General features: G+C 29.9%; 1 protein-coding gene across 1 annotated transcript in view; it reads left to right on the forward strand.

Annotated features, from left to right (window-relative positions):
- Positions 1–277: 277 nt before the first annotated feature.
- The window catches only part of LOC125070449, a 28,742-nt gene continuing 4,946 nt past the window's right edge, over positions 278–24,073 (forward strand). The window contains exon 1 of the mRNA XM_047680331.1: positions 278–380. Coding sequence (XP_047536287.1) covers positions 363–380 — 18 coding nt within the window. The 5' untranslated portion in view covers positions 278–362. The remainder of the gene's footprint in view (positions 381–24,073) is intronic.

The raw sequence follows: 24,073 nt of genomic DNA on the forward strand, positions 1-24,073 counted from the left end.
AGTATTTTTATATAAAGTTAAAAAACTTTGCAAGCCACAGCTAAAGTCTTACAGTTGAAGTACTAATAAAAAAAACATATAACAATCATTATATTTTACGATCATTGAACAAAACCATACATAACAGAACATCTAAGTTAAAAAAATCACACAAACGACCTTATCCCAATTTCCCTCTCGATGGGCATTAGACCTCTCCATTTACATAACGAATGTGAAGGTTGACTTTCTTTGGCGGGGAGGGTTCTTGTCTCTACCTCACTCGACAGTACAGTTTCCCGCGCGCGCGACCGCGCTTGTGTAGTGACAGGTGACAGTTGACAGTTTATTTTTTTAATTCCAGACAGAAAATTTTGGATAGCATGAGGCTCATTTTTTGGGTATGTTTAATTTTTTTTAATTTTTTATTTATAGCTTCTCGGTGAAATTTCATTCATAATTTATATTTAGGATTTATTTGAGTTTGTAAATCATTTTCTCACTTTTATTTATTTGTATTTATTAAAAAAAAAAATTCTATACCTTATTTTTTTATATACAAAAAAATATTACTTAGTTGTTATTTTTTTATAATTTACTGTTGAATAATATTTTATTTAAGACACAAAACAATAAGTTAAATATAAAACAGTATATTTTTTTATTTCCAAATTATTTTAATTTTATAAATAAAGTTAATTTTACGTGGTACAAGTTACTTTTGCAAAAAAAGAAGCAACCAATGCATAAATATTAAAAACATTTGCAGCACAAATTATCGACAATTAATGGTTATTCAATATCAACACATCCTTTCTATATTGCGTAAAAGCCTTAAACAAGAGGAAGTGTGTCAGACAACGCGACGTGGAATTCGCGAGCGGAACTTGACTTTTAAGACCATTACCAGTGTAAACGAAATGCTATGCTAGCTACAAGCTATATTACAAGGATTCTTTTTTTAAACGAATATATTTTAAAACATTAATCATAAATATATTGGTAATAATCAAATATAAATGCGACTAATTTATCAATGCAAAAATGCTAGTTTAATATCATGAGATCTTTAAAACGATTGTCAGAAAGCGTTTAAATAAAGATATATTTAATAATATTTTAGCTTGCACTGGATGATGTCTTTAAAACAACCTGCTGAGTGGCAACGGCGGTCCAGTGATGTTTTCTCTTGTTTGTTCAGAACGTATGCTTGCATATAAATGTCTGATTATTATAAGAAAATATGAGATTTATCCAAAAAAGGTTACACTTTGATAAATTTAAAAGTCGAACTATAGTATTTGTTACGAAGATTTTTAGCCCGCTCTCTACTTCCGAGTGAAATCAAAGCTTACCGCACGGAAATACTTAATAAATACAATTCTATATTAAATCATTAAATAAAATATAATTTAAAAAAGGTTTAACTAGTAATTAATTAAAAAACAAAGGAGAATATTCCGTGTATAGTTTCCTCTAACTATGTCATTATATTATAACCTATTCAGACAACGTTTTAGGTCATCTAAACGGGGTCGTTGGCCATTAATATTCGCAAGAGAAATTAGAATGTGACCCACTGTATCGGTAAAGGGAGACATGGTGTACGATACAGAGGTAACATTAACTTTTTAACGAGCTATCAGCACCAAATATAAAACTATCAAAGTACTTGTATTATTTAATTCATTGGTATCGAATATCAGTTGGTTTCATTAAAAAATCTCATTGCATTCGTAAATACAAAGTCGGAACTTGGTTCGTGATCGATATTAATGTTGTATTTATTATAAAAAATAAAAAGATAAATAGTTATACGAGGTTTCGCCTCATTATTGTATAAGTTTTTATTATTAATAAAAAATCGAACTTAAACTGTACTTATACGCAACGAACACTAATTTATTTACTTATACGAAACTTTTTATCAACTCAAATCACAAATGATGAGTTTCAGCGTACATTTACTTTAAAATTTGATTTTTTTTTTGGTATAGGCTTTTAAAAATACCCAAGTTATATAAAAAAAAAAAATTCTTCATATAAATAATATTACACTCACTTTTACACAGACAGATGGAAACATTATTTTTAATTCATTAATTGTTTTTTAATTGCAAACATTAACATAAGACTGTTTCAAATTATTTTTGTTACATAAAGATTCGTTATTTTCTTGCAAAGCGAAGTTAATGGTCGCATTAATATTCATGAGACACTTTAAGTAAGATCATGATGAACTATCAACATGAAATTAAAAAGTTTTTTTTTTTAATAAATATGTATAATTAGAATTTGTATAGTAATCCAAACGTCAAAACGTCATAGTACAAGTTACTACTTGTTTCACTACAGGTTTCACTCGATGTGGTGTAATCCAGTTTAACTACAGACATAAGGGACATAACATCTTGGTTCCCAAGGTTGGTGACACATTGGCGATGTAAGGAATGGTTAATATTTCTTACAACGCTAATAGATATTGGATAGGTACATGCGCCAATAGATATGGACGCCATAGGTATGAGCGGTAGTGACCACTTACCAGGTGGCCCGTTTATCCGTCCGCCTACCTATATCATAAGAAAGTCTACATATTTAAGGCAATTGTAGCTTCTTAGATTAGGGCGTTCAAATAAAGTCTAAAACTTTACACAAAATAAAACATATTAGTGGTGAAATTGCGTTTCCAGTCATCGCTATTCTACCGCAAAACGTCAGTAGAATGTGTGCGATGTTCGGTTTGAGGTTTAACTCGTGATTGAACCAGTTTGGTTACAGGTACGAGGGACGTAACGTCATAGATCCTGTGGTAGGCCGCTCATTAAGAGTTAAGCATAGCCTTTACTTCTAACCGTGACATTTTTATGGACAGAAATAAACTAGGTGAAGAAAGTCGTATGTCACAGTGATTTTATGATTCGATGTGATTGAATTGAATTTAATAGTTAAAATGTAAGTTGAAAAACCAACTCAAAATCAAAATAAGTATACTCAATTATGATACAAGTATATGTAAAATGTCAATGTCTACGCTGCTTAGTTGCAGAGACAAAATTCAATAGATGTCTATGCCAAGTCTGTGTCGCGTGGACCTAGCATAACAGATAACCTTTCGTGAAAGATTTTTGATAATACAACTGATAAACACAATCAAATTGAGATAAATATACTACGGTTCACTGAATTAAAGATATAACAATAAACAAAACATATCTTACTAATATTTTAAATGCAAAAGTTTGAATAAATTGATGTTTGTTAAAAAGAATAGCACGTAGTTTTTTTTCGGAAAAATGTACATAACACCTGCATTTTACACAAGCGAAACCGCTGGCGTACACTAGTATTTATATATATTAAATTGTATGAATAGAACTATTCTGTTTCATTTAAATCATTAATAACTATTTTAATTGCCTTTCAAACTTGCTTTACAGCCAAACCCAACCTTTTATAATTACACTCTCATACCAGTAATTACATACGCAGTTCATCTAATGAAGGGATACCCAGTCAGTCGTGACATTTCTCAAGGGTGACCGCCTATTAACGCACAGTCATCTTCAAATAGATACCAACGCTGACATAAAACAAAAAGCCTATATTTGGTCTGATATCTCGTACGAATGCTGGCAAAGTTATATAACTCTGTTTTTTTTTAATAAATACATTTTATTCTATCGAAAATTAAATCGTTGTTGACATTTGTATCTAGATCGCACCCGCTCATCAGATATTTGAAACTCACGCGGTTGTATATTAGATTGGTATAATATAATACGATACGATATTTTGTAATAACATCTGTTGATATTAATGTTGACATTTTATACACACATCTGTTGTAAACCAAGCTACAGAAGTTGCAAAAAACCCGGGCGCCGCGCGTTGTGGACGCCCTTCTGAGGTGCCCCAGAAAATCTCTTCAGTTTCTTGTTTGGGGATGGGCGATAGCAAGGACATTACTTGCACCCTAGCGCTTGTTGTGCTTAAAACAGGGTTGTTAATACACAGTCATAAACAATGTATTCGTAACAAATAAACTCAATCAAAATGATAAATTAATCAACAAAAACAGGTATAAAAACTCTTTAAATAATTCCAACTAAATCAATCGAATAGTAGTAACTAGTTTGAAAAAAGATTCGTTTTACATGATTGTAAAAAAAATCTTTGGTACGAGAAAATATCAAAAAATATTTCGACATAATATTTCGTTCAGTAGTAGTAGTCATCCGTTTAGTTTAAAGATTCATAGCTTGTATCCTGATATTGCTTTACTACAGTCATCTGTAGTAAAGCAATATAACATAGTTAAATATAAGGTCCCGATATTTAAAAAAAAACTCACAATATTATTTTGCTAGACATGAGATAGATCTTATGAAGTCGTGTGATAGATCCGCGATTTCGAGCGCGACCTTCGCGTAGTTAAATGTTTCATTCACCATCTCGGAGATACGTTCAAGTTATCAGTAATACCTGTTGCAATTTATTTTAATAGCTAATACTGATTATATCTAGCTTACGGGAATGTTCTCAATGTCTCGAAATCGGATCATATACCAGATGAACAGCTTTTAAGGCGTCCGGTGAAAGCGGATATTATCATAAAAACGTCAATAGGCGGAGCCGAGGGTGACATTCTAGTTACATCTGCGATTATTACATTTTATTTTACAGCTGCTACTTTGGATGTTTATGTTAAAAAATCATGATTATTAAGCAAGTAATTTTACTCTAGAATCGAGCTGGACCTTATTTTTGATTACATCGGTAGGCGAGCAATTGGGCCTTCTGATGTTAAGTTGGTCACAATCGCTCATATACATTTTCGCTGTAATAAATATACCAACATGCCACCAATTGTCACTAAGACGTCAGTCTCTTGTTTGTGTAGCTACAATGGCTCACTCATACTTCAAACCAGAACACAATAACGCTAAGTATTACTGTTTAGCGGGCGAATGTTTGATGAGTGGTTGATACCAACCCAGAGCCATACCACCAAGTATTATAGTGTATTTTGATATACCAGACCAAATTCCTTTGTTTATTTAGCCTAAAATGTTATGTAATGTAATAAAATTGGTTCTTTATATAAATAGATTTATACCATAAAATGAATACCTACTAGAATATAATAGAATACCATTAAATGAAAAAGGATAAGGAATTTATTGATGATTATCTACGAAAACGTGGGTCCCAAAATAAAACCACGACTAATATTATGTGACCCGATATGAGATACTTAATAATATAATACAAATTATAAAAATCGAATAATTAATTGCGGCGCACTGATGATGAAAGATAGTTTTTTGTTTACTTCTTGCATTTGCTATCAATGATCGTGACCAGTGGATCTTTTACGGTTAGAGCATAGCAACTGTTACAAACATTACATTAGCAGCCTGTAAATTTGCCACTGCCGGGCTAAGGCCTCCTCAATCTTTGAGGAGAAGGTTTTGGAGCATATTCCACCACGCCGCTCCAATGCGGGTTGGTGGAATTTCGTTGAAATCGGACACATGCATTCCTCACGATGTTTTCCTTCACCGCCGAGCACGAGGAGAATTATAAACACAAATTAAGCACATGAAAATTCAGTGGTGCCTGCCTGGACTTGAACCCGAAATCATCGGTTAAGATGCACGCGTTCAAACCACTGGGCCATCTCGGCTCAGCAACTGTTGCTCTCAAATATTTGTTGCGGAGTGATACCAAATCCAATTAAATGAAGAAATTATACATCAGTATTATGAACCTATACATAATACTGATTTATCGACTGCAACATTTATCAATCCGCAACAAATATTTGACAGCAACAGTAGCTCTCCTCTAACCGTAATAGCCCCACAGTTATCGACATGCTTATTTGCTAGTCCACTCGCCTAAACAGATATTTTTAACAAAGTGGGTGATAATATAATTATCTTCATTATATGGGACCCATTTCGGGAGTATTTTATGTATATACATGCCATTTACATTACTATATCTAAATATTTTCTGACAGGATTATCAAATATAAATCTTAAAAAAGGGTATAAATTGTACAAAAAAATAGACAAAAAAATATCCCAGCTGAGAGACTCCACGCCGGAAGAAGGTACTCAGATAGTAGTTTTTTTTAATGACGAGATCAAGATGTTACCTTTACTCGTTTTTTTGTGCCACAGGAAATCAACCTACCACCGACTTACAACGCTTAAGGACTCCTTCTATCAACAAGATTTCCTATCATAAACTTGTTGGGATATCTCATTATAATATTATTCAAATGAATATTTTATTCATACTGGCCAATATATCCCTTTGTTTATGGCTAAGAAGTCATTAAAATGCAGAACCATTTTACTTCATCAAATTTATTACGACGGCTGCTGATGATATAACACTTTTCTATTCATTTAAAAATAAATGATAATTGAAGCCTGTTGAAGTGCGAGGCAAGACTGGATTTGATTTTTGAATTTAAATTGACTTCATTTTATAGAGGTATTCTGTAAGAAGAACCACGAAACTCACCGCAGAACACGACCGTGAAATGTCAGAGTGCGATATTTGATGTTGACTATAATGCAAGTACTAGTATTAAAATAGCGTATCACCGTAATTCATTTGTCAGATTTCACTAGTGAGAAGTCTTACAGAATAGTATATACAGTAAGCCAATCCCCAAGAGGCTTTGTATAATTTGACCGACAATATCTTACAAAATATCAGCTCCGACTCGATGACATTATTCTAATCCGATTGTTGTATGTCCCAGAATGTATGTGCCATTTTCTCACAATGCTTTCTTTATCGCTTATAACGAAATTGTCAGGAAAAACGTGTTTAGTATTTAGTGGAATTGTTTCTAATAATATCCAAATCTGTAGCGATTGAACAATCCGGACCATTTCGGATCTATAGAAGAAAAAACTATTCATTCAAATATTCAAGAGCAAGTTCAAAACACAAAGGGTCGATTACAACGCTCGGTTAACCGGCCTTGACTCACAAATAGGGCTGTCACTTTTCCGTTAATTACAAAAACAATTAAATACAAATTATTAAATTAAATATGTTTTTCTCTGTACATTAACATTGTTAAAAAATATTTTGATATACATATATAACTTAACAAACGTATGATACAAATTATATTAATAAACAAAAATATTTTAAATACTTATTTTAATTTTTTTAATGTGTTGGTCGATATATGTTAGTTATTACGACCAAACCTTTTTGCGTCAGAAACGATATATGATATTTAATCATAGTATTATAAATAAGAAGACGTGATATACCTAAAGTAGAAGGAAATACATATAAATTTGGTAAAAAGGACAAATTACATGCATTACTTTTAAACGAATTATTAAAAGAATTAAGCCAGTGGTTTGTATACATTTAACATTTTGACAACCCTGCTTTTAAGTGGAGCAACGATGGATAAGTTTCCGATTGCACGTAACGCTAATTTAACGGTGCGCTGACTGTCACTAACCCAGTCCCACTTATTGAAGAAATAACACTTTTCTTTATGATTGTACTAGTTTATTGCACGCTTTATCAATGAAATCGTTTTTGTGATACGAAAAAAACACAGGCGTTAAATTATTGATACAACTTTTAGAGAAGATTATTCTTTAGGAAATGTACAATATCAGTGCTGAGATAAGGGTTCCTCTTCCTTTTAGGAGAAGTTTTAGAGCTTATTCAACCCCGTTCTCCAATGCGAGTTGGAGAAAACAGATGATTTCATTGAAATTAGACACACGCAGGTTTCCTCACGATGTTTTCCTTTACCACCAAGAACGAGATGAAATATAAACACAAATTAAGCACATGGAAATTCAGCGGTACTTTAAACAGCGGGATTTTAACCCAGGTTTAATTTACCAACAATGTACTAATAATAGTTAGGATAAATCTTGATATTATATTCCTTTCACTAGCATTCAATTACCAACTTAACCTTTAAATAATTTAGAATATATAAATAATTTTACCTTATGTTCAAAATGTTCGAATGATAATAATATTATAATGTTTATTGATTTGTTTCATTACAATAATAATAAATAAACACAAAATTAATCATTTAAAAATTAAACGCTTACCTTACTAATTTTAGACATTGTTTAGCGAGTGTTTGGTTAAACAATGATTTCTCTCTTTCTGTTCTCATTCAAAAGAATAAGAAAAAACATTATTAAACTAATAACTCGTAGATATTATTGAAAAGAATACGTGTGAATAAATTACAAGAAAATAATTACCGTTTTTAAAAACGAGTGTCATGACTAAACAGCAACTGTGAAGATCCATTACTCGATTCTTTTACAACATGGCGCTTAAACTTCAACACGCTTTTAGAAGCCATTGTCTATTTTCTATGGTATGTTTATTCTGAATAAAATATTCACTAGACCATGCGAACTCACCACAATGTAAGAATTATTCAAAACTCGTCAGTTAGTAATGGTATGGAAAGTTTAAAATGTTTATATATTCATATCTCATATATATATCATATAGATCTTTTGTTCGTTTAAATAATACTTTTTTCGTTATATTATGCAAAAGGAATTGACCAATTTTTTTTTTCTTTATAGCGTTTTGGGCTACAGTTTGAGTCCATAGAGCTTAATTTTCTCTTATTTTTTTATTTAATTCCTTTGCCAATTTTAACAAGGCCTACTAAACAAATATATTATATCAATAAATGCATGATAATTGTATAACCTGTATTATTACAATTCGGTATGAAAACTATACGTACTTTGCGTCCATTTTAGTAAAGCGACATAACCTTTAAGATTTCCATAAAATAAAGAAAAGAAAACATGAAAGTTGTAACTCGTGTGCTTCGAGTATAAAAAAAAAAAAATTACATTTCCAAACGGATATCCTGTTATTTATAATATACAAGATTATTTTAACATGCGTTAATAATAATTAATTAATCATTAATATGTTCATATTAGTGTATTGAATTAACTACCTGACGGAAATTGGTGACCTTCGCCTATAGACACTGAAACCGTACAAATCACTCATTACACCACAAACAATGGGATTTAAGATGTAACATCCAATATACTAACTGCAAGGGATATGATATATTTTTTTAATTTCAAGTATAATCACACTTATTTACTGCTTCAAATGTTTTGCGGTATACCTACTAGCTTTAGTTAATAAAGGCGTAAGGATATTATGTACAATTGTTCCATATATTTGTTAAAATATACTTCAGTATAATTGTATGCATAAATAAGCAATTTAAATGGCTACGATAAATATTCCAAACATACTTAACAATACAATAAAATCTAAGAGCAAAACCGACCACTCATATTGATCCAAACACTTCTCAAATTATAAACCAACAAAATTATTCTATCACGACCGACGTAATAGTCCCACGGCCTTCCGTGAAAGTCCATTCATATACACATCACACGTAATTGCAAATTAAGTAAAAAAAAACAAACAAATAACTACCTTAACACGTACGTAATAAGAACTATAGAATAAACTTTTACTTTTTCATCTGAACCGCTAACAAGCATGGCATACTCACTTTCGTTGCTGTTTAATTGTTTGCTATGACGATGTTGAGGCTGTATTGTATAATGGTTACGTTTGTATTTGTTTTCGGACAAACAGTAATCAGCGTTATAGATTTAACTAATGTGTACTGTGTATCGTCTGTAACTGATGTACTAATTGTCTAATTAAAAGTAATGATTTCGATTTTAATTCGGTCAAATGTCAAATTAAAAGTAATGATTTAGATTTTAAATCGGTTTAAATGCAATATGATTCTTTAAAATAATTTTTTGAATATTCAATATAAAGCAATACATCATTATAGTCACCCAGGACCAAGAATAAGGACGGAAAACACGCCCTCGATCTCATTCTTAGGTGCTTATTTTCATTGTACCAACGATTTTGAATATGCCATCACTCCGTCCAGAATGTGGTTGTCAAGTGCGACGTTTCTCAATACGTGGTCTCCATCCGAGAACACCAGCCTACCAGCACGGCTTCCAGCTATCAGCTCTGCGGCATATGAGACGGACCCCACCATTTAAGCTAACGAATTTTCTTTTCTTAATATACATATGAATAATTTAAATAAAAATCGTATTTTATGGACATTTCTACTATGATGGGTATATTATTATTATAAATGTGAAAGTTTTAAGATGTTTGACATTCAATAACACTCGACTGGACGGGATCAAATACTTTAAATGACTTTGTATAGAGGTCGAACTTCGGGTCCTGCCGTCGTATTTATTATGATTTAGATTATTGTTTCGCATTTAAAAGAAACATATTGTTGTTTTAATATAGGGATAATTTATAAACCTGGACGAGAGATGAACGGCTTCATCATAAAAACACAATGCAAAGCAAAATATTTTTTGTCTTAAATGTAATTTTACAATTAGCATGTACTTTATTGCTTAGTGTGGACATACAATAAAAACCACAATAAACACAACCTTTACATTCATATGTATTTAGTATTTTTATCACAGAAAATTAACAATTATGGGGATACCTACTTAAAGAATGAACTTCATATTGAGAGCAGTTAATAAGCTTAAATTTGCCCTTTAACATAAACATTTATAAATTACTGAAGATTATTTTAAAAATGTAATCTTATTAAATGTCGTTAAGTCTATGAAATAATACGATGCAGTTTATAACATTTGCTGGGAATAGAAAGTCGTTTCAAAGATATTAATGTCAAATATTAATACGGTAATAAAACATGAATATTATAGTCGTTTAAAGGACAACTAAAATGTAAATGATGTAATAAAAAAAAGATTTAAAATAACCGGCCGATTAAGATTGTAGTAGTTAATGAATTTCGAATTTTAATAATGGCCGAGATGAATGTTGTTTAAAATATCTCACAAAAGCGTGACGGACACGCATTAATTTCAAGTTCCGTGGCAGATTAAAATGCTTTCGTTCCACACTTTTTTTTAATGACGTTGAGAAGGCAAAGGAAGATAAGGCTACTTCTATCACTCGATTGGTCTGACCAATCGAGTGATAGAAGTAGCCTAATATGTAGTTTAAATATTGTAAGCCATACGACATTTTTAAATCTTTATGTTGCTGTTAAAGTTAACTTGTCTTCTATGTACACACTTATGGAAATTAATCTGCATGGACTAATTAAAAGTAACTTTTTAAACTCTGTTTTTTTTTCTCGCGAATTTAATTTATTTTCAATTGAATTTAATTCTCAGTTTAATGGCTTTTAGACATGTTACCTATTTATTTATTTGACTAACGACAATTCTGTAAAGACTTCCCAAATTGAAAAGCAAACAATGTAAATTAAAAAAAAAAAAAAACGAAACTAAAAAGGATTTGGATCCGTAGTTTTTTCCTAGTGCATTTTATGTTCGAAATTTAAAATAAAAGACAAAAAAGGATTTAAATTAATACTTTACTGGAGCGTTTCTCGAATATCCGAAAATATTAGAAAAAAGAATGTGCAAAATAGCAATTCTTTTTTCGAATGTAATTCGTTTGCGAAAAAAACATCTGTATTTTAATTTCGATTCATTACTGCATGCACGTCTCACGCGTCATCTTACATAACACTGATTATTATCATCATTACTGTAATACAGCTTGTCTTTAATGACAAGTGTGGTGTAATCGATTCCATTACAAATTATATTCGTGTTTACTATTCCACATTAAATAGCGGTAAACGGTACAGATAATATATATTAATTATGCTTTTATTAGGTCATTATAGCCCGCTTAGCTAGGTGTAACATTAAAATTTTATTATATGCTAAATTGAATTAGGACCTGTTTCATATCTCTAAGGCAATAAAATATTCAACTTTGGTCTATTTTTTTCACGTTCAATAGAAGTAATTATTACATCAAGGAGTTATCGTAATAATTATTATCTATACTAATATTATAAACGCGAAACGGACTCTGTATGTTACGCTTTCACAGTTAAGCCGAATTTTATTATGTTTCGTATGAAGCGAGATAGGATACTATTTTATACTAAAAACTGATGAAAAAACGCAGATCAAACCGTAGTAGAAACCTAGTTTAATATTATTTTGAATTATCGATGCAATCCCAATACTTAATGACCAGGTTACAACAAATTGGTGTTTATGTTTATTTATATAAACCCAACTTGACGCTTGCTATTCTTTTCAATTAAACCACTAAAAAAGTGATAGCAATATTTTTGTAAAATTAGCTTGAGCGATGAGCAATTAATCTTCTAATAAACATTACGACAGTTTCACTCACATGTCGCCGTGTCTGTTACATACGTTGTGTTCGGTATTCAGTTCAGTATTTTTAACGCATCACAAACAAATTTCTGGTGAAAATCGTTGCGAATATTTTATATTCCGAGTCAATATAAACAATACAACTTATGTCAGGTCTTAATGTCTTTTATTAACAGCCATTGTATACATTTATGATAGTATGCATTACTTAATAGCCGAAACCGCTTAGTGGATAAAACAAATGAAACGCAATGGAGGTCGTTGCTTGTAATCTCAGCATGCTCTATCTGTTTTAAATGCTTAATTTAGTTTTATAATTGATATGGTAGTTAGACCCTTACAAGGTAAACTATAATATAATATGTCGTATAAAATTTTGCGCCATGTACATAATATTAGTAGTATTTTGTTTTAATTAATAGTTGTTAAGTAATTAATTAATTATACGTTTCCGTAAAAAAGATACTTATAAATGAATATATGGTACAAAATTATAACATAACTTACTGAAATTCTCATTTCGTAACGATCATATATAATAAATTCACTAAAACGCAACACAAAACTGCTCGAAATATTATGATAAACATAAAAAAAAATTCAACAATTTTAAAAAGTATTAATATATATGTAACATTTTTTTTTCTGTAATATAGCCATCAATAACGCATTCAGCTTCCACCAGAAACATTATTTATACAAAGGAGGTTAATAACATATAATATCATTTGACCGACTTCGTTCTATTCGATTTCCGCGTATCGATTATGCACATAACATTTTTATCGATTAAATATTAGATACAAAAGAAATTGTTTTCTCATTTATTCAAATTTAGAAGTGAAACTTATTTTTAACGAATTTAATGAATCAATTTTTTGTTTTTGTCTGCATTATATATATTGAATTTACTAACTATACTAACTTTAACTTCACGCTTGTACATAAGAAGCGAAATAGTGTTTATAAATGGCAGTCTATATGCCAAACTCAACTAGTATTTAGTTAATGAGATGCACTCGGTTATCCACCAACATATGATGCATGTTTGCGGTATTCATCAAAGGATTTATATATGTAAATCACAAATAAATTTGTAAGTTTTTGAAATTAATTAGAGAAATATTAAGAGGTATCCATTAAGAAATTAATTAAATAAACCCACTAATATAAAACAAGGTTTGTTCTGCAAGTGTCATACAGGCGAATGCTATAATTAATCAAAATAAAATAATAGCTTAAATTATTTCGTTAGCGCCAATATTAATAAATAATTATGATTAAACAAAATACGGAGTAATTCAATCTTATTATTTGTGTTACATTGAAAACAAACATTTACTTATTTTGGTCTTTTTTTAATTATTTTCTTGCTCTATAGTTAGATAGCGATAGCGGAGGTGAAAACGTGGTGAGCTTCGTATAAGCCTTTATAATTATATATTTTTATTATTAAATATAGATGTATGTCTACGTGAAATGTAAAAAAAAAGTACAATATAGTAATTTCTCTAGCAAATGAAGTTATTTTAAAACGCGTCGCGTCCCGCCTCTTCGTTACGATTCGAGCTTTCTACGACATTCCGGGCCAACGAGTCCGGTGTTCTTTTGGAGTGAGAGTGAAACGGCGGTTACGCACTCTGTCGACTCCGATATAGATTCGAAATATATATTTTTAGACCATATTATCTATTTCGCATGTAAGAAAATTTTCAAGACCAAAGCGTTTAACCTACATCTGTAATTCTTATGATTATGTCTAACTAGTTGAAAAGTATGTCTTTGTTTAAATATTACGTTATATTGAGTCTTAATCTGACAGTAATTATTACGTATATGAAGTAAGAAATATACAAAAGACAAGTTGTGATAATAACATAATAATTTATAAATTTATATGATGACGTCAAAATGACGTCATACAAAGTTAGATGAAGACGTATTCTTCTCTTATAACATATTTATGATAAAATATTTCTTATAATACTTGTAAGTTTAACACATGTATTAAATATTGAATTAATCAACACATTCCTTTATTTGAATGTTGCCATGTTTATTTTTAAATATTGAACAATATTTTCGCACTACGTTATGAAATAAGGATATATTACACCCACACTTGACATCCTTGAACGACGACCTACAAATTGGTGCGAATTGAAAAAGTAAAAGTGATATTGCATTAATACTACCAACTCACGAGAGTAGAGCCTTTTAGTGCCTATGTGGAAGTAATTTTTTTTATATAACATTTAGGATACGCGCACGAACGTACGCACACGCACCCACAAAACGTCAAATGTCAAATGCACGCGTTGTCATTCACGTACAATATAAATTGACCGTCAAAAATCTAACTGATTTTTAATTTCGAATTTAATTTAGTGTGATCACCAACAACTACAAATATTTTATTTTATTTGTCACAAATAATTTCCCGACTTATTATGTATGTCGGGAGTCCGAGAACATTCACGACAAATACCCGTATAATTATTTCAAACATTTGTGATAAGCGAGGATCGAAACTACAATTGTTAAGGCGGCAGTTGTAGTTACAACTTCCTAGAGCAGTGTCGCCACTGCAAGATGTTCTCAATATGAAAAGTTTTAGCGTTTCTGCGTCATTAGAAAGCTTACGCGAACCCTTGCTCACGAAGAGCTCGGAATTCGCAATATATCATCGTCACACCGTGTAATAGAGACGTCATTGTAATTCGAGGTACGCTATTACTCACGACATTCTCACATTTCACGTATATTTCCTTATTTCATAACATTTTTATAGAGAGATTTGCTAAGAACTAATAGTAAGATCCAGTTAGGACTATGTCACAGACAGTAGTAAAAGAAAAATTCAGAGCCAGCGTAGTTAAAGGTGAAACAGCTAAATTATATTTGAAAGCGTAATGACTTTTTTTCTTACCCAAATTACCACCCCGTACAATATTTATGTCTTCGAATAAAGACGACAGTTAATTAATTGGTAAATGTCACTTAAAAAATAATCACGGGCATTCAAGGTCACGTTCAAAATTCTTCACAAACAAACGGAATATTTTTTTAACTAAAATATTTTCGAAAATCTTAATATATTTCTTTTATATTACAAAAGTATAATATAAGTAATTGGACAATATTAAATATTAAAATACAACATTCTTTAATTTTTTCATCGCAGACAATCAAGTAGCGTAGATTTTTTTTTAATCTGTTGACTATAATCAAGATTAATTTGAAATAAAAGTTGTTAGTACACAATAAAGGCTACGATAAATTTTATAAAATAATAGCAAAATGCAAAGCACATGAATCACAGTTATAAATTATCATTATAATAAAATATACATTTTAATGTTTATAATCAAACATATCAATAAATAACGCTGCTTGCACAATATAACCTCAAATAGAAATCCACATAAATCACTAATGGCTTTTCTCTCACTCTATACCTGTTTATGTTTAAATAAACAACCGAACGTGACATAGTCGGAAGTCGATAGAATACATAGCAGCTAATTCTAATTGTGTGTATTGATAAACGAAACCATTGTTTAAGAGAAAGTGTCGTAGCTATGAACTTGATCTTAGTGTGATAATATTCGACAAAAAAGTGTTCTATAGGCGGATGTTACGTAATTTTGACTTACCGAGTGACAAAGCTGTTTTTTTTGTGAGAGAATTTTTTGATGATAAATTTCTCACGGTGTCAAGTGAGCCTGTGAAGTTACATCTCAATTGAAAGTATCAAGGGATTTCAAAATTTCATACTTATTTAACTTATTACGTGTAAAAGGCTTTATAAACTTTATTGAATAATAAAAATACAGTTTCCAAAGGCAGACGCCAGACAAGATAAGAAAGCTTTTACAACAGTGAAATGTGAGAGAATAACGTGTCAAAGCTATAGAGCTATTAATGTATTATCTTTCTTCCGTTTTTGGTTTATATCTTTAATTATTATATACAATTATGTTATTATAATTACGGGACTGCAATATATATTTGTCTTAATTAAATAATACTTATTCTTAAAAACCTTTTTTTTATTTTTGTGGTCGAAAAAAAAATAAGTATTTTTCGTCTAAAAATGGAGAGTAGAAGCAGTAGATTAGAAAATTGACAGTTTTATGCTCCTGTGAATTGGAAAGCATGTAAATCCAGTCCTGCACTTGATCTCACTCCGGTCGTGTTGGATTGCCATCTTATCGGACTAAAAGACTTAGAATCACATGTCCATACTATAAAATCACCAAAGCTGTTATTATTGAGTTGTCTTGTTCTTCTTCTTTTGTTCTATCTTCTATTGTTTAAACAATTTAACGTAACTAATTTTGATTTATCAGATTTGATTACACACATCTGTGAATATTATATAATTAGAATGTTTTGCAGAAGTAATAGTTTAATTCAATAATGCATAATTGAACCTTGAAATGATATTATGGATTATAAATTTCTTTATTACGGTTTAATTTTTATGACTACTTAAAATGAGACACTTCGAGGTCTCCATTTCAAAATCTAAATGAATGTGAGGTCATTAACATTTCATAAATTTTAAATATTTTAACAATCTTTTTCTTAATATTATTTACAGTGTATTAATAAGTATTTGATTGTTTATATACTTAATTTATTATATATATAATATCATCTATGTCGTTATGTAAAACTTGATCAGTCTTCAGTCTGGCATGAGATCTTGGATGATCGCGATATTTATGTCATATACCTACGTATTTTTATTTTTTTATTAATTATGTTTGTAATGTATGTTTGTCCTGAATAAACATTTTCTTATTCTTATTCATGCATATCAAATCAAAATAATCAATTCAAATAGGCTCGTATACAAGCACTTTTGAATCGTACTGTGACAGTATTAAATTCAACATAAAGATACAATCAGTTCGGAATGCAGATTGTAATGAGAAGAACTGAACAAAAATCTCAGGAATTAACCTTGTATAATGGAAATATATTATGTACATTTAAATATATATATATACATACTATTTTTTTATAAATGTAGCTAAATTAACCCTGCAGCTTTATCCCCGCCCCCCACCGATATTAGTGAAATAAAAATGTCCGTCCTTTCTAAGGCCTCAAACTATCTCCACATAAAAATTCCTGTAAATCGGTTCAGCTGTTTAACCGTTAAGAGAAACAGAACAGAAAAAAATTCATTCGTATTTATAATATTATGTAGTATAAACCCTAAATACGAAATCCTTTTCCTGAATATAAAATTGTTCTGCGATGATTCTAATTATTGATAATTATTATGAAAAATAATATGCAGTAAGATGTATTATAGCGTCGCGCGATGCAATGAGTAACAAATTGTAATACACTACTCAATCTCTCGTTGAATTAAAATAATTATAGTCACCAGTTGTTCCGCAATTTAATCTCATTGCGAAGACAATTACTTAGCGCTGTGTTGCCATTTTAAACTAATTTCAGTTTTATTACATATAATTTTGTACGATTTTATTGTTAACAAATAAAATAATTGTAATATTTATTTTTTTGTTTCAAATTTTTTATCTGTCTACAATGTGATCTATCTTACAATCTATTTTTAAGTATATAATTACATTAGTCGATCTACTGATTTTAAATTAAAGCAATGTCATACTGAAAGCTCAAACCTAATAATTTACACTTTAGTCATATAAAAAAATAAACACAATAAAAAAAAAACTATTTAACACAAAACTGTTTAAAGTAAACTTGATTTTCATTAAACAGTTGATCAACAAACATTCAAATTGTCATCTCATCTCTTAAATCAAATAAAAATATTCTTTATTCAAGTAGACACGTTAAGGCACCTTTGAATCGTCATGTTACATTAGTAAACACAACCAGCGGTTACCACTTTACGGTTCGAAAAGTAGATTCTACCGAGACGAACCTTCATGACACTCAGTAGAATTTGTTTCCACCATTGTAATTGCAAAACGTATGTCAATAAAGTACAATTAAATTGACATATCCTGTCTATTTCTATATAGCCACTAATATTGGATTACAAATACATCTTTCAAGTTCATTGATGAATGAAGCCTAATCTTTTTTAGTGGCGTTTATATTTGCAGTGGAGGCTGGAAGCTATTCTCTCTTAGTGTTAATCGTTCACCAAATATTATTATTGGCCAAGAGAAATTGCATCTTAAATCCTAAGGACGGCAGCTCAATTTCGTCAGTTATCACTTACCATCACTTGGTCTGATTTAATGTGTATAAAACATGTTACGGTAACATATTACAGTAACAGAAGTAATCATAAGTGTATGTTACAATGATACGATTACTGTAATGAATGTTATTACGAACGCGTATTCGGCGTGACGGTCAGATAACGACGGCTACCATTATCCAGATCGTGGATGACATACGACGGTACGTTGACACGGACATGTCGACTTTCTTTACGCATTCATTAGTATTTCCTTGTATATATATTACGTATAACGTATCTAATATATTTAGAAGTAACTACAATTTTTTTTAAAACTATTGTCGTTGATCTTTTATATACAGCCAAAAATGAAATATGGTTAATTTTTTTTTTAATTTAAGTAATAAAAATGTTCTGAAAAATATTTGTTATTCAACACTATTTTTCTAAACGAACGCTTTTCTCAATTAGAAATTCTTCCAGATACACCTGAGTGCTAATATGAGCCTGTAAGCGAATAATTAAATTAAATTGAATACATTATCTATAAAATCAGTCTGTTTTATTGTGCAACCATACCACAAAGATAGTTGGCTCAATTTAAATAAAAGTTGGTATGTGCTCACATATAAAATAACAGTAAATGTAAATGTCTCACAACTCCCACGGCTGGGATAAGATCTTTTGTCCTTTTGAGAAGGTTTACCGCTTCTTCCACTACGCTGCTTCAAAGCAGGCTAGATACATATAGGTTTTCTCACAATGTTTTCGTTCCCTGCCAAGCCAGGTGAATTAAAAAACAAAAATTCGTACTGGCTTGAACCCGCAACCTCCCTTTAAGATTTACATGTTCTAATCACTTCGCTATCTCAACTTTATAGACCTCAAAAGAAAATTATATATTATTATTATTATAATACTTAAGTCGCGATAGTCAAAGTGGCGAGCACAAATCGTGAATGTATATAATTGAACATCCCGCAGCGCTACAAATACCTTAACCTTTAATTATTTTAAAATACAAATCAAATTGATCTATCGACTTTTTCTTTGTGATCAACATCACAGCAGGGACATAATTACCTTCAACATTGGTGGGCCTTACACAGGAGAACAAAGTAATACATAGCTTTAAACGATTTACTAGCAATATCGGTGACTTATAAAAAATAAAAATAAAAAAATTGTGAAATTTCAGCTCAATTTAGGAACTGGCTTAAAATTAAGCAGTAAGATTTGCCACAAACATTCTAACAGGGACAATAAAAACAAAAAAAAAAACTTGGACCAAAGAAATTACTTAAAGGCTATTATTACTAATACAATTACTAAATATAATTGCGAGTAAATTAGAGATAGAGTAGATTTAAAGTGATGCAAATTTGAATAAAATTAAATTTACAATAATTACAATCTTAAATCATTATATAAAAAATAAGTAGTAGTCTCTATATTATTGGAATTGGGACATCAGTTTACCTTTTCCGAAACACTTGTATAGCGCACTTGAATTTGTAAATGTCAACGACTTTGGATGGACTCTTCTAATCGCGTACAATCACAGACTAGATGTACCTACATGTAGGTAGGTATAAATATATAATAATAACATTCGTTTATCCGGTCCTGTATTATCAGTATACCTACCGACCTACTGTTTATGAATGCTTCTTTACAATTTATATAAATATACGGATAATTATTGTAACAAAAAGGTATATTAAACACCCAGCATTGCATCTGACATAATGAAGATAATACATTCTAATTCACATTATCTCGCCGAGTTGTATAATAATAATCTTCCCGTAATGGCGAGAGCGGAATGCATTACAGCTGACAACACTGACAAAATAATAGCGTGAAGGTGAACACTTATATCGGTGTCTAATATGACATTATAATAATATATTTAATAACATAAATGACATAAGGTCAGTATTATTATGTTACTCTAAACACTCAAATACGAAAGTTATTAAATGTTAAGGATGTTATTGATTTTTATCTTATTAATAAACATTATTATAATGAATTAAATATATTTGAAGTATCTAATCAGAAGTAGAGTAATAAATATTCTTGCAATTGTATTTAACTAACATAATTTTGCATTTTAAATGTTGGAAAAGTAACTGCCAGTTCTGCAAACGAACCGAACCGAAACCTATAAACCTTTATTTACAATTTGTGTATAATGACGATTTAAAAATGCTTGAAGAAATCTGCTTGAATAAAGTATTTTTTAATTTCACGAGACCGGTCAAATATTAAATATAAATTATAACTTTTTTATTTATAATTATATGTATTTTTCTTTGTTTGAATATGTATATATTAGGTAATCATTTTCGAAATATTTTTATAATATTATTCGATTTTCAGTAACTACAATTGCATGTTTTAATTTACAACAAAATATAAGCTTATATATAAGCAAATACGAGTTGTATATTCTGACATAACGTATAAAAAAAGACGAAGTCACTTCTTTTACATCACAAAATATAATGACACTTTAATAACTTGATACATACACGAAATGATAAAACGAAGATCGTAAGATTACGTAAAGATGTCAGGTCTCATTGATTGCGTAATCGTTCAAACGGAAATAGAAAATAATCACATTTACTCTAATATGACCCACATTTGTAATGAAGTTACTTTATGTTACGGTCAAGTCTGATTGCTAATTGTCAAATTATAATTCGCAACTGCAAGTACCTACAAAAGGTCGAATTTTAAAATCTCGGAGTTCGAGTTTTATTAGAAAAAAAATACGGTGGTTATCGTGACATTTAAAGCATAATGTAAATTTAAAAACGTAAGGTAACAGCCCCGTCTTAAAAATAACAAACGCCCAGGTTTTAAGAGATCTTCTAGAGCGCCTCACTTATGCTCTAAGCCTTGACCATAATCGGCGAGGCTTCTGATACATAACGCCCGGGTTTTTTGGAAGGTTTTTTTTTATATATAACGACTGTAACGAAATATTTCTAATTTTTAGTAACGATTACGCTAATCTACAAAAGAGATTCTAGAATACCACTAAAATTATAGATGCAAATGTTAGCGTTTTAGTATGTTTGTTACTTATTCACATTCGAACGACCGGTCGAAAGTCGCTTATGTCATGGAAAAAAACTTAAATTTTTGTTGGCATACGAGTAAGATATTAATTAAATTATTCTGAGATTAAGCATGACAATAACCCCATAAAATAGAAAAAGTATATTGTCAATGGTATTTTAAAATTTTCTTTGAATTTATTTAATGTTAACGTCAATATCTCATCTCAAGAGAAGTCGAACACGTATAGCCATTCCAATCGAAGTAGGAATAAAGGTAAACAAACCTTAAATTAACGTATTTCATGCGATTTGCTAATAGCTCGGCTATATTATGCACTACTAAGAGTTTATGATTAGTATATATTTATTTATAATACAACACTATTGCACTTAACTGCGTATATCCATTTTAATTTCACTTCCAAAATTCCGGTAACAATTTTGTCGACGTTCAAAACGTCAGTTTTTTGCAAATCCATAGTGAATATCATAGATTAATTAAGCTCTGGACCAATGATATCGCGTCAATTTGTTTTGTTCTGTTATAGCCGTAGCCGTTATAGCCCTAGACCCTTTGGCGCAAATGTCTAGTTTCATTGGAAACTTCTATTATCGTATAAAGTATATAATTTTCTCGTTTGCTGTTAAAGACTTATACCAGGGAAATTATGGAAAATTGTAGTAAATCTGTTCTCGGTCTCGTCTAGTGGTTGAGTGTAACGGTATCCGTTATTTAATAGCATTATCTATATAATCATTTGATTTGAAGTATTGTTTAAAAGGTTTTACCACGATGAAAACCATAAATACTCGAAATTATATTATGTTGCCATAACTAAATTTATCATGAGTATCATATTTTAATAACGATACAACACTATCTAAATTATATTGTAAAATCTCCATTCAAAAGTGTCCGCATTACGTTACACTTATTCGTGATGGCTAAAATAAAATATTAACACTGAAGAATCGGTGAAAAAAAGTCAGTGGGTTTTATGTTTGTTAGATTTTGAAATAGTTTACATTATTCAAAATAATAAAGACATTTCCAAGATGTAATATCTATGAATTCGCTATTAATAATCATAATAAAGCAAGTTTAAATATAAGTATTATTAGTTTAAAAAAAAAAAAAAATTACAAATCGAAGTGAGTTTGTGTATTTATTTGTTACGTTTCCACGTCTCAAATACTCAACCGATTTTCGCGCAATTTTGCATACATGTGCTTAGGGGTACAAAATAATACCTATCGTACCTATGACGATACGTATTTATTTAACTATGATTATGTTTATAATATATAACATTATTTTATTTTGTTTCAATCCGTTGCAAATATTCCAAATATCACATACATTAAATATTTACAAATATCACATAAATATTATATTGAATTAATCAATACAAATTACAGAAAATCTTAAAGACCTTTTCTATAAATAAATTACTAATACAAACACATATTTTTTGTAAAACAAAAAAATATGTGTTTGTATTAGTAATTTATTTTTTTGTAGAATTTATAGGGGCAATATCAAAAGTCAATACATTGTTAATATTTCTTACTTCTTAATTAGAATATTTAACATTAAGAATCCACATCATCCTAACAAGCAACATCGAGACTGAATTACTTGTAACGCTATGGCAACATCCCAGCACAGAACAAATTTAACCCTAAATTTCATTGTAGTTGTTATCTTGTTAAATCACGATGGTTTATTCAATCCCTTAAAAGTAACTTGCAATTTCATCAGTGGGACGTCTTTATAACATTTTTCACTCTCATCAGAAATACAAAGCAACAACTACAACAAGTGGAAACAATGATAAGAATTAGTTCCAGCCATTCTGATATTTACATACAAGAAATACGGGTTAATTTTACATGAATTTTTATATAAATTGCATTTACAACTTGGAAAATTACATTTCTCTTAGAGGTGTTATGCAAATAAGTATAATGATGGATAGGTCTATAAAAAGTTAAAACTGATTTATAAATAACGAGAGAAATCTAAACTCAAACCGTTGTTTAGTTTTCAAACTATTTTAATTTTATATTTTAAGAGTGAATATCCTCGTTATAATACACTTTATCTGGTACCTACGTAAAATTTAAAGTTCATCTATTAAAACCCATTTCAACAAAACTGCGTGTAAAAAATTAAAGTTAAAACTGTTTTAGGCACAAACACTTTTGTTAATTTTTTTTCTTATTTTAATATAAAAAAAAAAATATTCAACACAGTTATTGAGACAATAGATAGACGATAAATATATTTCAAAATGTTTGTGAATTTTTATGACATTTGAAAAGTTGAAACATCTTCAAAGTCACATTACACATACGTACTTGAATGTATTTACATATTGATCGTGTTTTAAAATTGCACACTTTTACTTTTACGCACATTTCAAAATAGAGAATAATAATTAATGTGTTAACGCACAATGTCTTCTAATATTATGATCATAAATGTGACATTGGATATT

The sequence above is a fragment of the Vanessa atalanta genome, chromosome 17 (assembly GCF_905147765.1).
Source record: "Vanessa atalanta chromosome 17, ilVanAtal1.2, whole genome shotgun sequence".
NCBI classification, from domain to species: domain Eukaryota; kingdom Metazoa; phylum Arthropoda; class Insecta; order Lepidoptera; family Nymphalidae; genus Vanessa; species Vanessa atalanta.